Below are 24,132 nucleotides of genomic sequence, written 5' to 3' on the forward strand. Positions count from 1 at the left end.
ATGTTATGTCCAGAATCAAATGATGCTGCTAGAACATGGTTGTGGCACTCCATGGCTTTGTCCTGCTCTTGGCAGCTGGGAGTTCTAGCACATTCAGTACCTCCTTAGGTGTATCCTTTGTTTGACACATTCCTATAATGGTCAACCTTTTATAGGTTTGATATAAAATCAGCGTAATTACAAAGATCTGTTCCCGTCCATAAAACCAGTTGGAACTGTTTGGCAGGAATTTAAACTATTTCTTGTTAATCCACACACAGAGCTAATAAGGGAAGGCAGGGGTTTTTTAATATCCTATTTATATCAGCAGATGTCCTAAAGAAGTTTGGGATATTTCTGTATTTATAGTAAATCATAGCAGTGTGTAGCGTGCAGAAAGAGAGATTGGAGGGGGGGCAAAGTCAACTCTATTAATCTTGCTAAGAGCAAACATGTCACATGTAATATCCTTGAGTTGCATCACCATCTGGGATTTTTCTGAAGGCCTTGGAAGTGATCCAGCAGATGGTAGGGCTGCAGGAGCTGGGGCTGGAACCTGCTCCCTGAAGCATGGGGAGATGTCTTCTGCTGCTGGCTGGGCCACAGCTGGGGGTTTGCACACCAAAAACTCATCTCTTGCAAATATTTTCCTCAGCTTCAAGTGAGATGTTTGCATCTGAACCCAAAGTGCTTCTGCCAGAAGGGACTTGGAATTCCTTGGAGTGGCTTGGAATTGTTCGGAGCATTCCACTTGTGGTGGCTCTGTTTGGGTTGAGGGTCTTTTGTCATCATATAGAGACATCTTTCCTGCTTGTACCTTTCCCTCCAAGTTTACCACTCTTGCTGGCTTGACATTCCCTCCTTTTCTGATGTCCTTCCCTTTTATTTTCCCAGCAGCTGTGGAAAATCAGCTTTTGGAGGAGTCAAGCTCTGGAGCGCTGCTCACAGCCAGGGTGTCCAGAGCCCAGCATGCAGCATTCCTGCTCCCACTTTTCCTGGGGGAATCCCGTCCTCTCATGAGGGATTCAGCCGGCCCGAGTTACTGCAGCAGAGTCAGGGGCTTTTCCTACAGGAAATCCAGGGAAAGGGAATATCAATGGTAGGAGTAGATCAGATATCTGGAATGTTTCAAGTGGCAGCTTCACTAGCGATGGTTTTGGTGGTTAGGCAAAAATAATCCCAAAACCAACATTCCAAAGGGACTGATGGACTTTGGTGAGACTTTCCAGCTGTGACCTGTGACACAGGAGGGCTCACTCTGAGCCAGAAGATCCCCTCGAGACCTGTGCTCCTCCTTGGGAGCCTTCTCATTCCCAACTCAGTGGTCTCGGGGAGCAATTTGGATGTGCCAGCGCTGTCCTTGAAGCCCTGCAGGTCTTCTCATTCTTTAGCCTTTCCCAGTGGTGCTCTCCCCCCTTTCCCAGTGTTGATGGCCACCAAGGCGAGCTCACTTGCCACTTCTTGCCCTTCCCAGGAGCCTTTGTGTGGAATTCTTCTCATTTCAATTCATCTTTCTGTATCAGATGATCAGGATTGACTTCACTGCTCCTAGGATTTCGTCACTCCTTCACTGAGTGGCAGCAGGATTTCCCCATGTTTTCCAGAGCTATTTCCATTTAAGGGTTGTGTTTCTGCCTTGCCTGGCTGGGGAGCAGCAGCTGAGCATGTGCAGATGTCCTCCAGCATCCACCAGAACACTTTTATTATTTCCCATGTATATATATTTTATAGGACTGTATATTTTGTATGACTGAATCTCATTCCATGCTTATTATCCTTCAAAGCCATCCAGCCTGTCCTGTTCTCCCAATCCTTTTCTGTATTAACAGTTCCAGCCAACCTTCCTCACCCTAAACCAAGGGGTGAACAGAGCTGACAGCTCCTTCAAGGAGGGATCAGAGTTTAAACATAAATTTAATTCCAGTTGAAAGATGGGAAAAGTAGAAGGGGATGGACTTCCCAAGGTCTGGGCCTGGTTTGACCTCAAAGGAGAGCAGACAGCATGTGGAAAGGGGGTGGGAGAGGTGGGGTTAGTGGGAAGAAGGACAGAAATCGGGAAGAATAACTGTGCTTGGGTGTCTGTCGCATTCAATCCCAGCAGACAGGACCACCTGGATCTCTAGGACATTCCTGATGGATATGGAAAGGCATGCATGAGGAGCAGAAAGGTGCACTCAAGGTTATTCTTGTAAAGAAGGGCAAAGAGGCGCCAGGGAACAGCTGAGAGGTTGGGTTGCTCTCGGATCCCATCAGGACTGGAATAAATCCTCAACTGCAGCATGGCCAAAGTCCCTGAAATCAGGGATGGGAGACATGGATCAGTCAGGAATTCTTCAAGTCAAACCAGTTTCTTTCTCCATGAAGGTGGCAGGTCTGCAGACTCTGGAGCAGCAGAAGATAGTCTGTAATTTGGTTTTTTATACGCCTGTACAGTGGAGGAACACAGTGGATACACCTGTGATCCACATCTTGGGAGTGGAAAAAAACAGAGTTTTCTCTGAGACTATCCTTGGAATCAAGGCCTGCATGAAACTACAGTAAATAAACGTGGGTTGGATAACAGGCTTTGAGTCTTGAAGCCTTTCCACTGGAGGAATGGGATGGGGAGGTGGGATTGGCACTGTGGGAGAAGGGTCTGGGAAAGACTCAGGTTTGCTTAACTTGTAGGTATTTAACCATCAGTTAAGAGGTAACCAGTGGGTCAGATATATCATGGAATCCCAGGCTGGACTGGGTGGGAAGGACCTTAAAGCTCACCTTGTTCCCCTGCCACGGCCAGGGACACCTTCCCCTATGCCAGGTTGCTCCAAGCCCCATCCAACCTGGCTATTTGGACACTTCCAGGGATGGGGCATCCATGATATTATAATGATATTATCTGTGTGTTCAACCACTGCATTTAACAAGTGTAAATATTTTGAAAAGTGTTTTAAAATATTTTAACAAGTTTAATGTTTAAATATTGGGTTGTGGCCTCTGAAAACCCTGGCAGAAAGGATTTTTTAATTACCATTTTTCTCCTCTGCACGTCAATGTTGGGACAACATCCATCAAGCCAAATTTTCAAGCCTTGTGCCTCAGCACCTTTAGTTCCGAGAGGAATACTGATCTGAAATTTTGGTGGCCCTCAGCTTAGACTCAGTAGTTTATTACCATTTTAGCCTAAATGGAGCAGTAGCTCATGAACTTCCCATTTTGAGCAAAACCAAGGGAAATTCTGCTGTATCAGAAGCTTCAGCTCCGCACTCCAATTAAACGATCCCCCCCTGCTCTCGGGAGGCGAACAGATGCAAACCCCAGAGAGACTCAGAAGCTCCCAAGCTTAATAAGCCTGGCTTTTTTCCCCCCTCGTGTCAGGAATATTTTTGTGTCTGTCGAAAGCTCCACTTGCAGATCCATAACATCTCTCTCTGCCGTGCCTGGAACAGATGCGTGTGTTGTAATATAGACTGCGAACATTGACATCCCATGTGGTTCTCATTCCTCCCAGTCATCTTTGAAGCTAATTGGATCCAGCCAGCCCAAATGTGTCTGGCTGGCCGCAGCTATTTGTACTTTCACTCTGGTTCTGGTGCTAATGGTGGGATCTATGGAACATGAAATAAACTCTCGTGACTCCAAGGGCTGCCGAGGCACAGCCGCTCGCGTCTTGCTGGGTTGGGATGGGCTGGGATCTTTAAATGGGATTTTTTTCTTCTTCTAATGTTGTTCACTGGCTGGTGGCTACAGCAAGGACTGGTGGGGCTCAGAAGTGCAGAATCAGGAACCTGGTTGCCCAGCCTAAAAGGTTTTGCAGTCTGGTGTGGCTTCCTAGTGGGATACTGGGATGGCGTCATTAGAAACCCACGTGCTGTCCAACCTGTGAATATTATAAAAAATACTATAAAAATATTATTAAAAATAGTAAATTAGCAGAAATTGTCATTTAGATAAGAGAATCATAGAATGGGCTGGGTTGGGTTGGGTTGGAAGGACCTTAAAGCTCATTCATCCCCATGGGCAGGGACACCTTCCACTAGCCCAGGTTGCTCCAAGCCCTGTCCAGCCTGGCCTTGGACACTTCAAGGGTTGGGGCAGCCACAGCTTCTCTGGGTACCCTGTGCCAGAGCCTCAAAGGCAAGAATTTCTCCCTAAAATTCTAGATAATACCATTTAGAGATAATGTCCTTTATAGATAACACCATCATTTTCCCATGACCCAACAGCACAATGTAGGAAAATCAATATTCCTGTTGGAAAGGGATCAGTAAGGTTGATGGGTAATTTCTCTGGTCCTTTCCTCTAATTATGCATGGGAAAAAGGCTCTTCTGTTGGGAATTTACCTTTCCCCACCCCCTCAGACTCAAAGCACCCTCATTACCTTCAATTGGTTATAATTTTATCTCAGTTAAAGCTGACTTCAGTCATTGCTGTGCTAAACCCCAGGTTTTAGAGGGATTTCCCTGATGAATAGCGAGGGAGTATTTGGGGATTTTTGCAGTTCATTCCCACTCGTGATGAATTCTTGGGGAAGCAGTGGAACATGTTTCACACTTCAGCCTCTGCTCACAAAGTCCTGTCATTTCTCAACTTCACTGTAAATATTTTCTCTCCGTGCTCGGGAGGTTTGGGTTCCCATTGTTTCAAACAGCCAGTTCAGAATAATTCTTTGCTTTTGTGGTTTTTTAGGGTTTTATTCTTATTTTTAAACAACTTGGCTCACAAGGAGTCGGCAGGGGGTTGGATCAGATGATCTTTAAAGGTCTCTTCCAACCCCAACCACTCTGTGATGCTCTGAAATTTGGGTTACTGCTTTCAGCTGAGGCCAGTCCTGTGCTGCTGCATGGGTCACAAGTACCTCCATTGTCCACTTGGAAAACAAAATGGCAGTGGGGATTTTCTCTGATGAAATGATCCCTGAATTTCACTAATTTTCTTTTTTTTTCCCCTTTTGTAGGTCCAAGTTCAGTGAAAAACAAGAAAAAGGGTAAGTTTGAGTTTTAACTGAATTTTCCTTTCTGTGCTTTGTGAATTCTCTTTGGCAAACACAAGGGAGAAACCAAAGGCAGCTTCCCTCTCCAGGAAAGGCTGGAATAACACCCATAAGCACCCCTTAAAACTTCCCTAAATACTGAAGGAAGTTAATTATGTTGTACAGAAGTAATCCTGAAGGTTCTCCAATTGAAGAGTTGAGTTGAGTCAGTGCCAAATACCAGGAGTTGTTGCTGTTTGCCAGCCCTGACAAAATTCATCCCAATCCTGCCCACCTGCAGTTTGGATTCTCCTTCAGACCCACCAAACTCGGCGTGGACACACTTTGCATCCCACTTTTCCTTGTGTTACCATTTTATGAGCCCCTTCTGGGTGTTGCTCAGCCCTCAGGGTTTTGTGGACTTGATGCTGTTCCTCAGGCAGTTTGCAAAGGATTGCTGGGATTTGGGTTGTTCAGGCAGCCCTGTTTGGGGGGTTCCTGATGCCATCCTTGTTTCTGTAGGACTGCTGGGAACACTTAGGGTCCCACACTTAGGGTCTCACATTTACTACCAGGAGCTTGAGTGAAGCCAAGGATCTGAGCAGCCGAGTTTTCCATGTCCGTGCTACTGTAATAGCACATCAAATGGCTTTAATCCTTGGATGCAAACTCCAGAGCCGCAGCTGAGAGGTGGGAACAGGCCACACTTAGCAACTTCATTTGTATTTGCTCTGAGAAGCAGCGTAAAATTTTATGTTGGAGAAGTTTGTCCTAACAAAGCTCAACCCGCCTTCAATCAGCCCAACAAAAAGCAACTGATGGCTGCAGCCTCTGGAGCAATTCCAGAGGGGCAGGGGGATCTCGTGGAGCTGGATTGCATGCAGCTGTATAAAGTAGCTTAATTTTATGGTATTGTCACATTTAATTCTTCTTAGAGTTGCAGTTCATTGTTTGATGAGCGAGGGTTTTGGAGAACTCCCTGCTTCTGCCTGCTCCGAGTTTCGGAGCCTGTGGGTACGGGCACGGGAGACTTGGCAGGCTGGGATTTGGGTGCTGGGACCCTCCTTGGAGACCTGATAAGGGAGCTGTCAGATAATAAATAGAATATTTTTTGTCTTGTGAGGTTTGTCAATGCAGAGAAGTGGTTGAAATGCCTTGAGGGAGGGGAAAGCACAGAAATGCGTTGCTGGGATGAGCAGTTGTGTCACTGCTGAAGCAGCAGCTCCCTGAGTAGCAGAGCAGATTTCGGAGGCAGATGAGTTAAACCAGCTGTGATGTGCATCCCTCTTGGGAAGGGAAGCCTGCAGTGACAGCAGCAGCACTCCCAGCTCCCTGTCTGCAGTCCTCCCTTGGGATGGCCTGGACTGGGGGGGGTGTCAGTGAGAGGAGTTTGGTGTGATTTAGGGAAAATGGGTGTAGTTCAAGGGGATCATTTCCAAAGCATGCCATCATCCCGAGGAGGAGGAGTACTGGATTAGAGGAAGGCTGGATTGCGGCCAGCTCAGGTTGGAAGTCATGGCTGCTGATCTGGACAGACATATTGCTGTGGACATTTGTCCCCTGAAGCCTTTTCTCACTTCTTGTAGGACACCAGTGTGACTTTACTCACCCCTGCTTGCTTTAACTTCATTTTCTGCACATTTCAATTACGCCCACAGTTGTCCCACCCTAATGTCCTTGTGTCCTTGCTCCTGGCTAGTGGCCATCCAGAGATTCTCACTCCTGTGCTAAAACAGATGGATTTTTCCTGACACTTCTGTCCATTACAAAGATTGATATTAGTAGAGAAACAACTACATAAATGTACTCAGAAACTATTCCAACAACCATAATTTCATATCCCAACTGCCGCTGTCATCTAAAAACGAGTTTAATTCTGTCCTACTGGGGACCTTGTGGCAGCAATTGAAGCGATTTTGCTCCATTTATGCTCCTTGGCAGAAAAGCTGTTCCAAAGTGGCATTTTAAAAACTACATCAAAAGAACATCATTTTTGTCAGGAACATGGAAAATCAGGAGAGCAGGGACCAGGCTTTCCCTGCAGAGCTTGTTTCATCCCACTCTGTGTATGTAGGAGTCAACTCCTGTTGTGGCTGTGCCATTTCTCTTCCTTGGGACACGTGAAGTGTTTGAGGATCATGGTAGGGAAGAAGGTTTTTACCACAGGGCTGGTAAAATACTGGCACAGGTTTTCCAGGGAGACTGTGGCTGCCCCATCCCTGGAATGTCCAAGGCCAGGTTGGATGGGGCTTGGAGCAACCTGGGCTAGTGGAAGGTGTCCCTGCCCATGGCAGGGGTGGAGCTGGATGGGCTTTAAGGTCCCTTGCAACCCAAACCCGTCTGGGATTCTATGATTGTAACAGTTCTCCAGTGCTTCCATCCCCTGGATGGGTTCAGTCCTTCCCGAGCCCCTCCCTCCATCCAAAGCGCAAAATACTGAATTATTTTGAGGAGCAAGCAGCACAGGGGCTCCTCCAGCAATGCTGGAGTGGAGCTGGAGTTCAGCTCTGAACTGCCCTCTGGAGGGAGACCGAGCCATGGGGATCATCTCTTAATCCTAGTGTGCAACAGGTAGGAAGGATTATCCCGGTTTTCCATCAAAACCCAGCAATCTGAGTAACTGTGGAGTGGTTCATCTGGACTGTAGCACTCCAGCCTGGGCTGGGTGCGTTGGAACGCGCTCTGGGAGCATCCTGGCCGTGTCCAGAGATCATCCCAGATCTGTAGGGATGTGACCAGCTCCAGGGCATGGGATTTGAGGACTGACCCCGTGCTGAGAGCAGAGTGACCAGAGCTGTGACCAGAGCTGTGGGAAAAGACCCCCTGAGCTTCCATCCCTTGGGAGGCCCTGGAGAGCCCCAGTGCCTCGTTTAAATGTAATTCCCAACGGGAAGGAGCCTGCAGGGTGGTGACCCGGTCCTGCCCTGTTGGCAGCATTGTCCTGGTGGTGTGGAGCTGTGGGACACCCACCCCAGCTGTCCTGAGGCTCCTCCTCATCCCTGCCTGCAGCCAGGAGTGACCCATCCCCAATCCCCCATTTCCTGCAGCTCCACAGGTGATGCCTGTCCTTGTGTTTTCCAGGTAAAAAGGCTGGTCCTCCAGGGCCCAACGGTCCCCAAGGGCCACCAGGGCCTCCCGGGCCGCAGGGTCCCCCCGGCATTCCCGGCATCCCCGGAATTCCAGGCACAACCGTGATGGGACCGCCTGGTCCCCCTGGCCCGCCGGGCCCTCAGGGACCACCCGGAGTGCAGGGCCCCTCAGGTAAGGATCCGTCCGTGCCCTCTGCTCCAGGCTGGGAATGCTGAGCTGGGAATGCCGGAGGTGTCACGGATGCGATGGCACAACGGCCTGGGGCAGGACTCGGGTGTCCTGGGCCATGTGGGACAGGGCTTGGAGCAACCTGTGGAAGGTGTCCCTTGGCACAGGGTGGAACTGGATGGGCTTTAAGGTCCCTTCTAACCCAAACCATCGTGGATTTGTGGGATTCTGGGATTCCATGGCTCTAAATGGCCAGGAGCAGCAGGAGCACCTCAGCTCCGTGCTGTGCTGCCACAGGCATCTCCTCCTTAATTAGGATTTGGCTCCCAGGGAAGGGGATGCAATGAATGACCTGCAGAGGGAAACTTGGCATCCTGGCAGCCAAGAGGTTTTATTCCCACTGTGGATCAGGGAATGAGTTGTGCAATTTTTCCTTCTAGTAGAAGCCTGTTGAATAATGAAGAATTTTGATGGTTGGACAGAAATGCCAGGAATAAAACAGGGAAATGTTGGATGAATCTTTCTCTTCCTTATGTGTTTTTTAGTATTTTTTAATATTTAATATTTCTATTTTATATATTTTAATATTACCTGCACCCCATACCTCTCCTCCTCTTAAAACAGAGGTTTAATGGTTATAATGGGGTAAGAAAAGTGATTTCTATGGGGGCTTCAGGGTTATTTTCGGGTAAAAAAATTTATTTGTTAGGGGATTTAAGGGTTATTTTGGGGTAAAAGAAGTTTTATTTATGGGATTTTTCACTCAACCTTCCTCTTCAACGATGTGGAATTGCCTTTTGCAGGTGCCACAGACAAGGCCAGCTCCAGAGACATCCAGGTGGGTTGATCTTTCCATGGGAAAACCCAGCTTTGGGGGGGATTTTTGTGGACTGGTGCGATGCTTCCCGCTAATCCTCAATCCCTGTGCTCTCCCTTGCAGCCAGCTGTGGTCCATCTCCAAGGCCAAGGCTCAGCAATCCAAGTGAAGAATGGTAAGGATCTCTTGATAATTGTGGGTACTGGGCAGAGCCCCTCCTGCACCCATAGAATTCCTGGGTCCCAGTCCATCCCATGACACAGCTCCCAGATTTTCCCTGCACCCATGGCCTCGTACCTGGATCCCAATCCATCCCGTGACACAGCTCCAAGATGATCCCTGCCCATCCCTGCCTTCCAATACCCCTGCCCAGACCCCCTGAGAAGAGTCTAGTGTGGAGTCTCCATCCCCATTTCCCCTGAGCTCCTGTTATCTCCCAGATTTTTCTTGTTCTGTACATCCCAGTAATTCCATCCCACTAACTCTCCCTTCTCCCTGACCTCCAGGTACACCTTGTGCCTCCCCAGCCCCTCCATGACCAGGCCTTTTTTCCCCCCATTCTATTTTAAGCCCTCAGTGGATCCTTGTCCCGTTGCATCCCCACTTGCCCATTTTCCTCCAGTTTCCCAGGAATTTAAGGCAGGGAAGGCACAGTGGTGTGAGGACACGGAGGTGTCCAGCCACCAGCTCTTCCTGGGATCCCCTGAGCACCTCTGCCCCCACCAAGAGCCTGGAATCCCAGATCCGGCCGAGCCACTTCCCATCGCAGGCAGCTCCTCGCTCTCCTCCTCCTCCTCCTCCTTCCCGGATCCTCATCCAAATTCTCCCCAAGTTCCTGCTCTCCTTGCCAACAGCTGGGGCTCATTCATCACCTCCTGCCTCCCTGCTCTGGCTGTGCTGGAGAGGAGCTGCCTTGTCCCCTCCCCGAGTCCCCACATGCAGCTCCTCAGGAACCGCATCCATCCATCCTTACCCCAATCCCAGACTGGGAGGGACGCGGCTCCCGAGGGTGGGGGCAGCAGGAAGGGGCTGCAGGATCCCTGTCCACGAATTCCTGCCTCACACATGGGATGAGGAGGGCTGGCCACTGCTTCTGTGGGAAGGCAGCTTTCCCTCTCGGCAGGCGTGAGCAGCGGCAGCTGGAATTTCTCATGGACAGGGACGTGTGCTTACAGCTCCCCAAAATTAAAAGGAAACCGCCCGTTCCCAGGAGCAATGTGAGGGAAAAGACGCTATTTGCTTACGTTCAGAAAGCAATTATCCCTTCGTTACTGGGAATGCTGAGGGTTTCCAGAGGGAACGCTGCTCTCTAAGAGCGGGAATGCCCTGTGAGTGTCCTCCCCTGCTGCTCGGGAACAATCCAGAGCTGGGAGCCAGGAATGCTGTCCAGCTGCCAGCCTGGCGAGCTCCAGCTGGGGGCAGGGAGAGGAGAGGCAGATGGAGACTGGGAGGAAGAGAGTGGGATTTGACAAACTGAGGCACCTACAGAGATTGGCTCAGTTTGAGGCTCCCAGCAAAGTCTGTCCCTAGGTCTGTCCTAGTTATCCTGGTGCCAGAGGACTGGGTGGTGGATCCATAAATCCCTGACTGTGTTGAGGGACCCCAGTTAGGGGTTCTGTGTTGTGATATGATGCAATTTCCTTTTTGTTTTTAAAAACCTTAGGAGTTGTAATGGCAAAGGGTTTGTTAAAATTATCCCAATGACAAAGTCAGGAATGGTGAAGTCAAGGAACACCAGAATTAAAATCAATTGTGTGGCCCTAAGCTGCTCTCCGTGTGCCTGGAGAAGTGAAGACTCCAAGGAGCCCCTTCCAGTGCCTCAAGGGGTTCCAAGAGAGCTGGAGAGGGACTTGGGACAAGGGCCTGGAGTGACAGGAGGAGGAGGAATGGCTTTAAGCTGAAAGAGGGTGGATTTAGATGGGATGTTGGGGAGAAATTCCTCCCTGTGAGGGTGGTGAGGCCCTGGCACAGGTTGCCCAGAGAAGCTGTGGCTGCCCCGTTCCTGGAAGTGTCCAAGGCCAGGTTGGATGGAGCGTGGAGCACCCTGGAATAGTGGAAGGTGTCACTGCTCCTGGCAGGGGGTGGAACGGGATGATCTTGATGGTCCCTTCCAGCCCAACCCATTCCATGGTGGTTCCCTGGTAACCATTCCCATGGACACAGTAGAGAATAGGGATCCAACAAGCTCGGCTGCAGGGTCAGGAGGAGGCAGGTCTGTGTCCAGCCCTGGGATGAGCAGAGCCCAACAGAGCTTGCACAAGGGTTTGAGGATGAGAACATGGAAGGTTGGAGGGACAGGCGACCCCACAAGCCGTGGTGTGCTCAGAGCTAGAGAGGAGTCCCTGCTCCCACTCCCTAGCGTGCAATCCTGGGATTCCCTCTCCAATTTCCCTGCTCTCTGTCGTGCTGTGACTGTATTTGTGTTGCTCCTGCGCTGTTCCTCCTGACGGGTACTGAGTGACCGCCGTTTTCTCATACTGAGATCTTTCAGGTGGAGTCCTCAATGACTGGTCTCGCATCACTCTGAACCCCAAGGTGTTTAAGCTGCATGCCCGCAGTGGGGAGCTGGAGGTACTGGTGGACGGCACATACTTCATCTATAGTCAGGTAGAAGTGAGTACGGTCCTAGGCTAACTCCTCCTATTCTTGTGTTCCGGTGGAAGCCTTGCATGAACCACGAGAGGGCTCCAGACAACAACCAAATGCCAACAGCTCGTGCGGAGCTGTAACCGCTTCAGGATGGGTGTGGGGAGGAGTGTCACACCCCTGTCACCGCCGGGACACCACCCGCCAGGGATTAGTCACTGAAAGCACACCCCACAGCCGCCAGTCCCGGGCTTGTCCCCCCAGTTATCTGTGCGGTCATTCCCTGAGCCTTCCGAACCTCCCTGCAGGCAAGGCGCTGAGCTCAGCGCTTTAAAGGACCCGAACGCTGGTCATTTGGGGTTATTTTGGAGCTGTGTCACTCTGGACTCCCAGCCCAGGTGGTTTGGCCAGATTCCAGCCCAGGTGACTCCGTTTGCCTCACCCTGCTCCGTGTAGCTCCACCCCAGCACCGGCTCTGGGATGAAGTGGGCCATGGGTGTCAGGTGCTCTTCTGTGGAACTGGTGACACCTGTCCAGTTGGGATGGGGACAGAAAATACAACTCCACATGGGCCAAAGTATTACTGTTTCCCAAGTGCTTGATGCTGATTGCTGGCCACAGTGTTGGGCCACTGAAGCCTCATCATTTGTGGTCCACCAAGGAAAAAAAAGGGGATTCAGTGTTCAGGCAGCTCCTGTCTCCAAAAGGGCTGGATTTCCTCTCTCAGGAAGAAGCATCTCCCTGAGACTGACTTCTCTTTGGACAGGTCTTCCTCCTGCAGTTCTTTGGGATCAGAGTGTGGGAGAGGGTTAAGTGAGGACAAGTGGAGTTACAGGGCCTTGGAAATCAGGGAGTTCAATCAGTAGAAACGCTGTGAGGTGATTTCCTTCCAAGCTGTGGAGGTTGGGAGAGCCTTTTCCCTGTAGTAGCTCGTGCCTGTGCAAGCACCGAGTCCAGTTACGCAGGAGGCAGCTCCCAGTGCACCTTAGGGCAGTTCTGATGTCACCACTAAAGGAGGCTCCTGGCACCAGGAAGCAGGACTGGCCAGGTAAGTGCAAGAGGCCTTCAGTGGGATGTGTCTGTCTGTGTGTGGGATGAGAAGCTGTTGCAGCACACAGGGAGCCCTGCATGGCTCTGTGCAGGTGCGTCCCTTCCCTGGAGTCAGCAGGATGGTAGCTCAGCCTTAGGCACATGGATTCAGGGGGTTTTGCATGCTTGGGTCAATCTGAAACGGAATAAAAGAAGTTCCTGGTGAGCTTGGGGCTCTTCCTGCCTCGCACAAGTCGCCTGTGAGTGCAGGTGTTGGGGCTAGGAGGGGCTGCACACACCCCCAGGACGCTGCACTTGCTCCCCACACCCCAATCCCATCCCTGACGCCTTTCTTCTCCCTGCCCCACATCAGGTCTACTACATCAACTTCACTGATTTCGCCAGCTACGAGGTGGTGGTGGACGAGAAGCCCTTTCTGCAATGCACTCGGAGCATCGAGACCGGCAAGACCAACTTCAACACCTGCTACACGGCCGGGGTGTGCCTGCTCAAAGCCAGGCAGAAGATCGCCGTGAAGATGGTGCACGCTGACATCTCCATCAACATGAGCAAGCACACGACTTTCTTTGGGGCCATCCGCCTGGGAGATGCACCGGCATCCTAGAGAGGAACTTGGCGTGGCCAGGGATACCCACGGAACTGCACAGTGCTGCTGTTCATAAAGCGTATCAGTATTTCAGGGGTTCTGTAATCCGGCCATAAAGGAAACTGATCCAGAGCTATTTATTCCTATATGTGAATGCAGGAAGCACAACTGTCCTCTGTGACTCGCGGGGAGACTCGGATCAAACCGAAACGCTGGTGGGGAGAGCGTTGTGAGGAGGAAAGGCTGTTGGGTGTGCCTTGTCTCAGTATTTCAAGTATTACTGCACTGATACTCTGCTCTGTGACCTTCACACGAGGCTTGGTGGGAGAGCTGGGGGCTCTGCTCGGATGTTGCACTGGCGAGAGCATCCCAGGCGGGAGTGGGAGGACACGGACTCCTGTCCCAAAATCCCAGCCAGGCTCCTGCTTGTGCACGCTAACGACAGCCAGGAAGGGGTTGTGGCTTCCTGCCTTCCCAGGGGGAGCTGGAAGGGCCGGGGGCGAGGGGAGCTGGGTGAGACAGGGTCAGTGGTGTTTACATTCATCCTCAGGAGGAGGAGGAGAAGTGCCTCGACCTAGAGCTTGGAAGCAAAAGCAGGAAGTGCGAGAGGAAGAGGAATAACTAGAGCAGGCTTAGCAGATAGCAAACTGCCTCCACATTCCAGAAACCACCAAATCCCAAAGAAAACGCCGATTCCCGGGTCCAGGCCTCTGCTCCTTTCAGCTCCTGCCCTTATCCCAGAGGTAACCTTGCCCCAGCGGGGGCTGCCTGCAAGTACTGCTGCTGTTACAGCAAGTTGAGTTGGGCTGGGGGTATTTTGGTTTTGGTTTTTTGGTTGTTTTTTTGTTTTGGTTTTTTTTGGGGGGGGGGGTTTGTTTTGTTCTTTTTAATTAATATTTTGCAAACCAGAACACATTTCTACAGGCTTCACCGGGCCACGTAGAGCAGCCACAAGTACTTGTGACAACACTCGGAGGAAGTTTGTTATGTTTAAGAATAAAATATTCAAACAGGAAATTTTTTTTTCTGTTTTAATAGCAACTGTCCTGCTTTTAGATGTGGTTTTTAGCCTTCCGCCCCCCACCTCTTTCCTTTTGGCACCCTCCTACCTAAAATAAGTGGTGATGGAGACTTTAGCAAAGGAAAAAAAATGGGATTTTAAAATCTGGTCCAGCATGAAGTCACCACTTTTTCTTTTCTCTGAGCCCTGCTGAGTCTAGTCATAACTCGATTTCTGGTGACTAATAGAGGAGCTGGGACACTATTGTTTCTTTTGGCTTCTTGAGCAACTCTGTCCCGTTACCTCCCCTCAGCTGGGGAGACCTAAAGCCATAAGATGCTCTGAAGCTGAGGCAGAGGCACAAATTGCTCTGTTGTGTCAGCCCTTGGCTCACACTTGCTCGGCTTGGTTGGGTTTTGTTTCCCTGTGTTTCTTTCCAGAGCCTGTTTGTGCTTTCAAGAGGGGAGTGAAGTTGCAGCCTGTGTGGAAACGGGACAAGTCCCGAAGTGGCACCTTCAGCCAGAAGCAGGGAAGGTTTTGGGGACCTCAGTGCCTGAAGGGGCTGCAGGAGAGCTGGAGAGAGCTGGAGACTTGGGACAAGGGCCTGGAGTGACAGGACAAGAGGGAATGGCTTCCCACTGCCACAGGGCAGGGTTAGATGGGATATTGGGAAGGAATTCCTCCCTGTGAGGGTGGTGAGGCCCTGGCACAGGGTGCCCAGAGAAGCTGTGGCTGCCCCTGGATCCCTGGAAGTGTCCAAGGCCGGGTTGGATGGAGCTTGGAGCAAACTGGGACAGTGGGAGGTGTCCCTGCCCATGGCAGGGGGTGGAACTGTTTGATCCCTAAGATCCCTCCCAGCCCAGTCCTGTGATTCCAGGATCTCGGGGATGGCTCCATGCAGGGGTGGCTCATGGTCACCTGCAGGGTGTGGGAGGGACGTGTCCCAGCGCTGTGCTGTGGCCACGGAGGGTCCACCCTGCCTGGAGCATTCCTGGCTCCACCCCTAGCGAGTGGTGTCCCTTGCCAAGTGTTGCACAGTTCTTGGGAGACAAAAATTCCTCGGGGCAGCGGCGTTGGCCACGGCCTCGCTATTCACAGGAGCCGTGCGCTTCGGGAAACAACTGCGTGACAAATGGGCTGCTCTGCCTTTTTAGTGGCTTCTCCTCCCTTCAGCCTCGACATGTGGGACGGGCAAGAGCCTTGGGGGCTCTTCACTGGGCTCTGTGGTTTTCTTTCCTTTCAAATGGATTAAGAGGGACATGTTCCTGTGACAAGAATGAAGCCGGACAACTGTGTGCAGTGAGAACACGAAGCAAATCGTTAACAGGATCGCTTTAGAACAGGCCTGAGCAGCAAGGCTGGGGGCAGCCATGAATAACGTGGAGTTTGCATTCCTCGTCCCCCGCTGGCAGGATCTGTAAAAGGCTGGAGTGTTGCTGTCCCCTCTGGTGTGTGCTCAGGATATTGGAGGAGAGCAGGAGAGAGCAATTCCTGCATGGAAGTTCCCTCTGGTGCATGCTTGGGATGGAGGAGGGAGCAATTCCTCGATGGAATGTGTTAACAGGCTTTTTCTGGTGCTCACACTAACCGAAGTGTGAGTTGGAGACATGGAATTGGAGCTGGAGAGCAGAGAAAAGCTGGCTGCAGGTGGCCTTGGCAAATCCAGCTTTTTCCTGCTCTCAGTGTTCCCAGTGGGATGTCCTTTCCCAGCCACACCAGGAGCTCCCATGGAAGGTCTGTATGGGCACAGCAGAGCATTGGCTGTGCTTTGCGAGGGGACAGCTCCATCCTTCAGGGGTGGGAGAGGCACTGTCCCCTCATCAGGGACAGTCAGGAGTCACCTTCCCAATGCCCTGGGAATGCACTGGAGGAAGGGCAGATCCCGTGGGCTTGGATAACCAGGTATCCTTCTGCTCCCGAACACCCAGGCTGGAGCCCATCACCCGTGGTAGGGATGTGACCTGGGTGGGTGGTTCTGTCCCTGCTCCCTCCACACCTCAGTCCTGCTACTCGTTCCTCACATCCTTTGGAGACCTCTCCCACAAAAGCCTCGGGGGGAACAGGGAATCTCTCCAACAGATCCTGCTGGAGCCCTGGGAGCCAGCGTGGAGGGCAGGAAGGCCAGGAAGCACAGGAGAGCTGGTTTCAGAGCAGATCTCTCCCTGTTCAGGCCGTGTGGTTCACTCTGCCGTTACCGTGATCCAAGAAAAGCCTCTCGGTGTTTGCCGGGTCCGATTCACGCCCGGTGCTCCCGCGAAGGGAGTTCACAGCCTCGGGATGCAAATGCCCAGGGATTCTCTGCAGAAGTCCCTGATCCAAATCAGGGACTTTCAGCTGCTGACAGGGGCTGTGTCACCGCGCAGCCCCATGCCCAGCAGTTGGGGTGCAGGGGGACAGGCCGGGGTTCCCCGGGCGTGGCAGGGCCGGACATGCCGGGGCTGGAGCGCCCCCGGGGCCGGTTCCGCTTTCGGGAGGGCCGGGGGGGTCATCCAGAGGTCGGTGTTTCCCTGGCAGGAGCTCACATCTGCACAGATGTGCTGTGTGTGCACAGCTGCAGCCCGGCACCGCGGGGCATCAGCCCAAAACGCTGTCCCTGGGCTGTCACCGCTGTCCTGCCTGCCCCGAATGCTGGGGACACCCGGCCAGCCCGAGGCTGAGCCACATCCTGAGGTGACAAAGTGTCCCCCACCACGCCAGCTGTCAGAGGGTGAGGGGTAACATTCCAGATGTGTAACTGTGTCTCTCTCTCTCTCTCTCTCTATATATATATAATCTGTATTTATTTATTTATGTATTTTATGTCTATATATTATTTTTTTCCTGCCAGACACCTCCAGGATTAGAGCATGAGCTCCATGGCTGAAACTTCACATCCTTGGACAACCCCTCAGCAGCCTGAGTCGCTCCATCACATGGAATTGGCCACACTGAGCCAAAAAAACCCAAATTGTGCATTTTGGAGAGTGCCCCGTGAAGCATGAGGGGCGTGTCCCCAAGGAGTGTGTCAGCACTAGGCGGCACAAGGACCAGGAGATGCCACCACAAAAAAAAGTCTCTGTGGGTGGGGCATAGCTCCGGGTGCACAGATCCCACCTGGAGCTGCCGCAGGGACAGTTCCCTTCTGGTTCCTGCCCTGGGCGAGGAGGTGAGCCGGCAGCCCAGGTGGGGCACGGGGTGTGGCAGCGCGGAGCCCAGCGCTTGCACACCGCAGACCCCTGGGGAGGGAGAGGAGCAGGAGGAGGAGGAGGGGAATTCCAGCTCTGCGCATCCCGCTGGGAAGGGGCGCCGAGCCCTGGGAAGCTGTTGTTTCCCGAGAGGGGCAGAGTCCCCTCGGCTGGGCTGTGCTGGGATGGGGAGGGAATGCCACCGCCCGGGTGTGACAGTCAGGTGATCCCACAAACAGGAGCTGTCCCTGGCTCAGGATGGCTGCAGAGCCCTCGCCAGCTGCCCCTGGTGTCCCGGGAGCTGGCACAGCCTGTCCCTGGCACAGGGAAACTCCCCCAAACCCTCTCAGCTTTCCTACGTGCCACCTCTGCCTGCTGGCATTTGATGTCACAGCGGGTCCGGCCGGTCACCTGAGCTGCCTCCTCCCCATCCCGCCGTTTCTCTTTCCCTTCCCTGTGGCTTTGTGCCGTTTTTTCCCCCTCTGCGAGCTGATGTCTTTCTTTTCCCACTTCCGTAGCTACGAACACCCACATGCCTTATCTCCTTCCCCCATCCCATCCTGGAGCCTATTTATACAGAGCCTGGCTCCTGCCCAGCCTGCCAGCGACGCCGCAGGAGCGGGACGGGGCTGGCGGCGCCCGCAGCCCAACATGCTCTGGGCTGCTCGGGGATGTTTCCTGCTCTGGCTGCTCTCGGCCATCCTCAGAGCCGGGGCTAGCCCGGAGGCGAGGCCCAGCCCCGCGCTGTGCCAGCAGGTAAGGCTGTTTTCCAAGGAGCACCTGGGCTGGGATGGCTCCAGCAGCGTGGCTGGGGCTGCCAGCATCCCCCTGGATCTCCTCCCTGTGGCTCTCACCTCCCTCCAGCCTCCATCTCTTTAACTTTCCCAGCTTTTCCTCTGTTTTCCTGCCTTCGAGCTCCTTTGAGGTGGTCCCCTACATCCAGATGCTCCCAGATCCCTGCCGTGCCTGAGGTGCTCAGAGGATGGAGTGCAGGGATTCCCGTGGATGTTGGTGAGGCAGTTGGGAGCCTGGATGGGGAACAGCAGGTTTCTGTCACCCCAGAAAGAAATCAGCTGCTCCCCATCCAGGTTCCCAGCTCCAGAGGAAACCAGGGCGAGAGGAAAGGTGGAGCCCACACAGCACCCTTGCTCTGCCTAAACAGGGATGCTCTGGACCAGCTGGGCTTGGGAAGGGGGAGCAGTGCTCATTCCCGCTTCTCGTGCCCATCTTGGCCAGCTGCTGGCTCACCTGGAGCTGTGGCTTGTAGCCCCCCCTCATTCCCACCTTTCCTGTCTCTCCACAGAGCCCCATGAAGGTGTCTTGCAAAGGAGTTGGCCTACGGAAGTTTCCCAAGGAGCTTGGCCAAGGAATTAAGTACCTTGAACTCTCCAACAACTTCATTCAAAACCTGTCAGGCAGCACCATGCCAGGATTTGGGCAGCTGGAGTACCTGGATGTGTGCTTCAACCAGCTGGAAGCTGTGTCAGCCACCGCCCTGGCTCGGCTGCCTCGGCTGCACTCGCTCCTCCTGGGATCGAACCACCTGGACCGGAATTACTTGGCTAACGGGGAAGCTTTCCATCTGCTCAGGAATATAGAGGTCCTGGACCTGTCTGTGAATAACCTGGAGAGCCACATGGCCAGCTGGTACATCAGCAACCTCACCAGCCTGAGGGTGCTGGATCTCTCCGGGAACACGATGACCAAGCTGCTGGCAGGGACCTTCCGGAGCTCACCGCGGCTGCGCCAGCTCGACCTCAGCAACAACTACATCATGGAGATCCAGGAGGGAGCTTTCGAGCCTCTGGAAGAGCTGGAGGTGCTGAACTTGGCTTTGAATTCCCTGCACTGTATCTCTGGCTTCAGCCTCACACAGCTGCGAGTTTTAAACCTCAGCCACAACGCCCTGGAGCTGTTCTCCTCCGAGGAGGGAGCGCAGCCCTACCTGCTCCGAATGCTCGACTTGAGCCATAACAGACTCCTCTCGTTCCCAGAGCTCCCCAAAGCCCATGATCTCACACACTTAAACCTCTCCAACAACCTCATTGCTTCCCTGCTCCCAGGCTCACCCCATCCCAGGGAGTTTGTCCTGCTCTACAAGGAGATGCAGAGGTTCAACAGGACCGTGCATCCCACGGCCGCTCTGCCACACGTGGCTGACCTGGATCTCAGCAACAACCGCCTGGAGCTGTTCCCATTTTCCTTCTTCCACAGCCTGGGCACCCTGCACAGCCTCAGCCTGGCGAGGAACTGTCTCCGGGATGTGGTCAGGGAGTTTGTCTCCAATGGCACGGAGCTGTCCGTGCGCTCGCTGGACCTCCACAGCAACGCCCTCCGCGTGCTGCCACGCTGGTTCTTCGATTCCCTGCCTCACCTGGAATCCATGGATCTGGGCTCCAACAGCCTTCAGCCTTGTGAGAGCCAGGTGAGTGACCAGGGAAGGGATTTGGGAGTGGATTCTCACACGTCAGCCCCCGGAGACACCTGCACCCCCTTCTACAACGTGCCTCACTTGAAGCACCTGAGCCTGTCCAAGAACAACATCTCCAGGCTGCAGCCCTACGCCTTCAACCAGACCCTGCTGCATTCCCTGGACCTGTCAGGAAACAGGGACTTGTCCATACCCACGGGAGCGCTGGGGGGCTTGGAGCTGTCCCTGCAGGAGCTCTCTCTGAGGGACAACCTGATGGACGAGAGCCAGGCAGTGCTGCCCTGCCTGGGCACGCTCCGAGTGCTGGACCTGTCGGGCAACCGCCTGAACCTGCTGCCCTCGGGGCTTTCCTGCTCCCCGCTGGAGAGCCTGGACATTCGGGATAACAACCTGCAGACCTTGGGAAAGCTCGGGAGCTGGTCCCACAGCCTGAGGGCCGTGTCCGTGGCGGGGAACCCCTGGAGCTGCTGCTCGCTGGGCTGGCTGGATGCGCTCCGTGCCGCCAGCGTGGCCGTGCTGGACCTGCCCCAAGCTTGCTGTGCCTTCCAGGAGCACGGCCAGAATATCTCAGCCAGGATCACCGGCACTCCCCACTGGATCTGTCCCCAGCCCAAGGGCACTGCCTCCCTGGCTCTGCTCGTGGCCCTGATGGGCCTTTCCCTCCTCGGTGCTTGGGCTTTCTGCCTCCTGAGGAAAGGGCAGAAGGCTCCGGAATGTGCAGGACTCGGGAGCAACAGGGTGGGAGTCTCCCAGCCCCATCCCAAAGGAGAGGGACCAGCCGAGGAGAGGCCACCTGACAGCGTCACCAAAGTGTAGCCCAGACCTGCAGCCCTGGGTCAGAACTCTAATTATTATTAATAATATTAATATTAATAATATTATTGTGGTTTAGGTCTCACTGGTACCTGCAGGATTTGCGAACCCAGTGGCGGGAGCGTGGAGGGTGCTGGGCTCTGAGCCACCTCCCCTTCTCCGGAAGGGAGATTCCCCCATCCCCTCTGATCCCTGCCAGGAGTTAAACATGGGATTTGGGGTGCCATCACACATTCCCATCACTCAGCACAAGAAGCCAAGCCCTGGGCTGGCTGCACTGATCACCCGCCTTCCTCCACATCACGCTCAGCTGGATGGGAATTGTCTCCATTGGGGCCACCTGGCTGTTTCCCAGCTTGCCCGGTAGCCCCTTTAAGAAGGTTTAATAGCTATACTAAATCCCTGCTGCTGCTCCTGAAGCATTCCCTTTTCCAGGAAGAAGCAGCCAGGAAATGGGAATGAGAGTGGGAATGGGAATGGTGCTTGGTGGTGGCTCACAGTGCTGGGGAAGGGAGGGGGGGATCTCTGGGACTCTGCCCATCTCTCTGCTGCCTTTCCCTGCTGCAGATGCTGGGAGGAATTCCACCCTGTCCTCACGCACTGGGACAGCGGGAATGGGACAAGTGGGAGTCTGTGCTGTCCCTGGCTGGCGCAAGATGTCCCACCCTCAGTGCCAGGACCCCCGAAGTGACAGTGGCAGAGGCAGCTGGTCCCAGCACGGGGTCAGTGCTGCCCAAGTTGTGGTCCTGGATGGATTTGGCACCCTCTGAACACCCCCCAAAGCCAGAGATGATCCAGGGGCTCAGACCCCAGCTCGGGAAGGCAGCAAGAGGAGGTGTTGAGTGGGATTGTCACTGTGTGGTGTTGTCCATCTGTCCCTTGAGTGACCTGTCCAGCTTCCCAGGGTAGAGTGGGAGCACCTGAAGGGCTGGGCCAGCTCCAGGAAGTATAAAACTGAGGCTGCAGTGAACTCTAGCGTTTCACATCCATTTGGTTCCGCCTCGGAAGTCCCCAGCTGGGCCCAGTCACCTCCACACACACCTGGTGGGTTGGAGCTGTGGGAACAAAAGGGTTTGGAAGTTACTTAAAATCCCAATTACTTCATTTTCTTCCTTTTTTTTTTTTCTTTCAAGCTTATCATGGTTTTACTGGGAAGCAAATAGGGCATTTTTGGTGTCAGATATGTCAGGGCTTCAGCTTCCTGTCCTTTGCTGGGCACCCAGCTCCAGGACCCATGGTGACTTTGGTGGCCCCCACATTTCCACCCCTGCCGGCTCCGTCCCCAGTGCTGTCCGCAGCTGCCGTCCCTGGGGAGCTGCAGCCAGCTGGGCTCTGGGCATGGAGTGTCCCAGGAGCTGCTGTGCCCACCTGGGGCTTCTCCCCAGCACTGTGTCCCCTGTCCTCGGGTGGCACCTGAGCTCCCTGGGGCAGGAACCTGCTGTCCCAGTGTCCCCAGGTGAGCTCAGACTGTCCCTGGGGCAGGGATTTGCTTTTTCAGTGCCCCCCAAGTGCTGGGACAGCAGGTGGATGAGCTCAGCACATCCCTGATGCCGTGCCAGCCTCCTGCCCCAGCACTCGGTGACATTGCAGGGACACTTCAGGGCCCAAAGTGCCTTCACTGGGTGTTTCTGGTGCGTTTCTGTGGCCTCTGCTCCTCGTTTAACCCCTCCCCAGGCCGAGCTTCCCACTCGTGTCACCAGGAGATGTCCTGCCCTTTGTGCTGCCGCTCCCACCGGCATCTTCCTCGCGTTAGGCTCGGAGCTGGGGACGGGCGGGGACACCACGTACCACCGGGTGCTCAGGGACACCATGTGCTGCCGGCACTCGGTGCCAGGCGCTGCCTCGGGCATCCTGAGTGTCCCCAGCCGTGTTTATCCAGTGTCGTGTCCCCGCGGAGCAGCAGCTGGCGGGGGTTGACCCCTTCGGGGCAGTGGCACTTGGGGACAGCAGCTGCTGATCCGCAAGTTTCTCTGGGGATTGAAGCATCTGCTGAAAAAGGTACTAAAAATAGAGGGAGGAGAATCCTGGGGCTGATTTCTCCCCACAGAAAAGGCTCCCTAATAACTGGACTCGATCTTAGAGGATTTTTCCAACCCTAAGGATTGTGTAAAGCCCAGGGTAAGGGGGGAAGCGGTGGAACTTCCCAGACCAAGGAGGGGCTGTGAAGGTGTGGAAAATGAGCCAGGGCAATGGTGTTGGGTTATCACTGTTGTTGATGTCCGTGTGCTTTCCCAGCTCAAAGAAAAACGGGATTCCAGGTTGTGGTTGCATGGATTTGCCAAGAATTGAATCCGAGGGCAATGTCCCCTTCTCCCAGCCCCAGGAACAGCTTGGCCAGCAGCAGGGCATGGGGTGAGCCTGTGTTGGCCTAGGGGACAACGAGGTGGCACGAAAGCACATTTGTGTCCCCAGAACCAGCACGAGGCCAAGAGAAATCCGGGGTCTGTCCTGAGTTCTGCGCTGCTCCTCATCCGGAGCTTCCCGTGCTTTAGGCGAAATGGTTTCCCTATCCCAGGCATGTCTTGGCATCTCCAGTGTTTTCTTGATCCAAAAGGAGGGCAGAAGATCTGTAGAATATTAAATTTTGAACAAATAAAGTGGCGATGCCAAAAATGTTGCATTTTCATGTCAGGCTGGAGGGTGGCGGGAGTGTAAATTTTGGTCTGACAAAAAAAGCAGCAGTGATTAAAATGTTGTGACCATTGACAAATTTTCTAGAGAACTGGTTGAGAAATCCAGCAAAACTCATTCTTTCCAGTGGAAAGCCTTCACATTTCTCTGGATCTGCATTTTCAAAGAAGAATAGATTTTTATCAGAAATTTCCACCGAGTCGTTTCACTAACCCGGGCGGAAATTACCTTCCCTCAACTCACTTCAATTACAACAGTGCTTCTTTTCCCCTTTCTCTTCTTTTTTACTCCCTGGACATGATCCAGAGCTTCATGTGCTGCAGGAGCTGAAGGATATCCTGGGAAGTGCCTGGCCTATCTCTCTCCTCAGGCCACCCCAGCATGGCAGAGCGAGGAGAGCCCTTTCTCCTCCTCTGTGTTCAGACAGAGCCTCAATTAACCCAGACCTCCCCCATGCTGATAAGATAAGGAAGATAAGGCTTCCTTTCACCCAGCAGAAGGTACATCCCCTTCCAGAGGGCTGCTGGAGGTACCATTTCTTTTCTTTTCCCCCATATTGATGCAGTGCCCAGTCCCAAATCCTTTGGATCTCATCAAGGCCCGTCCTCGTGCCATGTTCTGGCTGCCTGGGATGTGCTCCTGGTGAGTGTGGCGCTTTCTTTGTGGCTTTGGGAGGCTGGTGGCACCTCCAGGACACCACCCTGTGTCCCTCCCATCCGCAGGGCTGCTTCCCATTATCCCTCCCTGCCACAGCGACTCCGTGACTGGCACAGCTCCCCTGGCAGCTCTTCCCAGCCCGGGGGCAAGGCCGGGCGTGTCGTTCATGACACTTTTCCTCCTCTCCAGGGCCTCTGGCCGCGCTGGG

The 24,132-nt window shown here is 53.5% G+C and overlaps 2 protein-coding genes across 3 annotated transcripts in view; both read left to right on the forward strand.

Annotated features, from left to right (window-relative positions):
- The window catches only part of EDA (ectodysplasin A), a 30,252-nt gene extending 16,007 nt beyond the window's left edge, over positions 1-14,245 (forward strand). Inside the window, exons 3-8 of the mRNA XM_042029369.1 lie at positions 4,917-4,946; positions 8,013-8,192; positions 8,993-9,027; positions 9,130-9,181; positions 11,498-11,613; positions 12,995-14,245. Of these exons, the coding sequence (XP_041885303.1) occupies positions 4,917-4,946; positions 8,013-8,192; positions 8,993-9,027; positions 9,130-9,181; positions 11,498-11,613; positions 12,995-13,246 (665 nt within the window). The 3' untranslated portion in view covers positions 13,247-14,245. The remainder of the gene's footprint in view (positions 1-4,916; positions 4,947-8,012; positions 8,193-8,992; positions 9,028-9,129; positions 9,182-11,497; positions 11,614-12,994) is intronic.
- Positions 14,246-17,050: 2,805 nt separating this feature from the next.
- On the forward strand, positions 17,051-23,346 carry LOC121665235 (transforming growth factor beta activator LRRC32-like). Of its 2 annotated transcripts, none has more exons than XM_042029226.1 (2): positions 17,051-17,373; positions 18,696-23,346. In XM_042029226.1, exons 1-2 carry the CDS (start codon positions 17,206-17,208, stop codon positions 20,637-20,639), a joined length of 2,112 nt encoding a protein of 703 aa, XP_041885160.1. In that variant the 5' UTR covers positions 17,051-17,205; the 3' UTR covers positions 20,640-23,346. The 2 variants fall into 2 exon arrangements, with proteins under 2 accessions (XP_041885160.1, XP_041885159.1); XM_042029225.1 differs by having other exon boundaries at positions 17,281-18,148.
- Positions 23,347-24,132: the final 786 nt, after the last annotated feature.

The sequence above is a fragment of the Corvus kubaryi genome, unplaced genomic scaffold, assembly GCF_017639235.1.
Source record: "Corvus kubaryi isolate FWS band 111438036 unplaced genomic scaffold, C.kubaryi_AGA036_p1.0 37322, whole genome shotgun sequence".
NCBI classification, from domain to species: domain Eukaryota; kingdom Metazoa; phylum Chordata; class Aves; order Passeriformes; family Corvidae; genus Corvus; species Corvus kubaryi.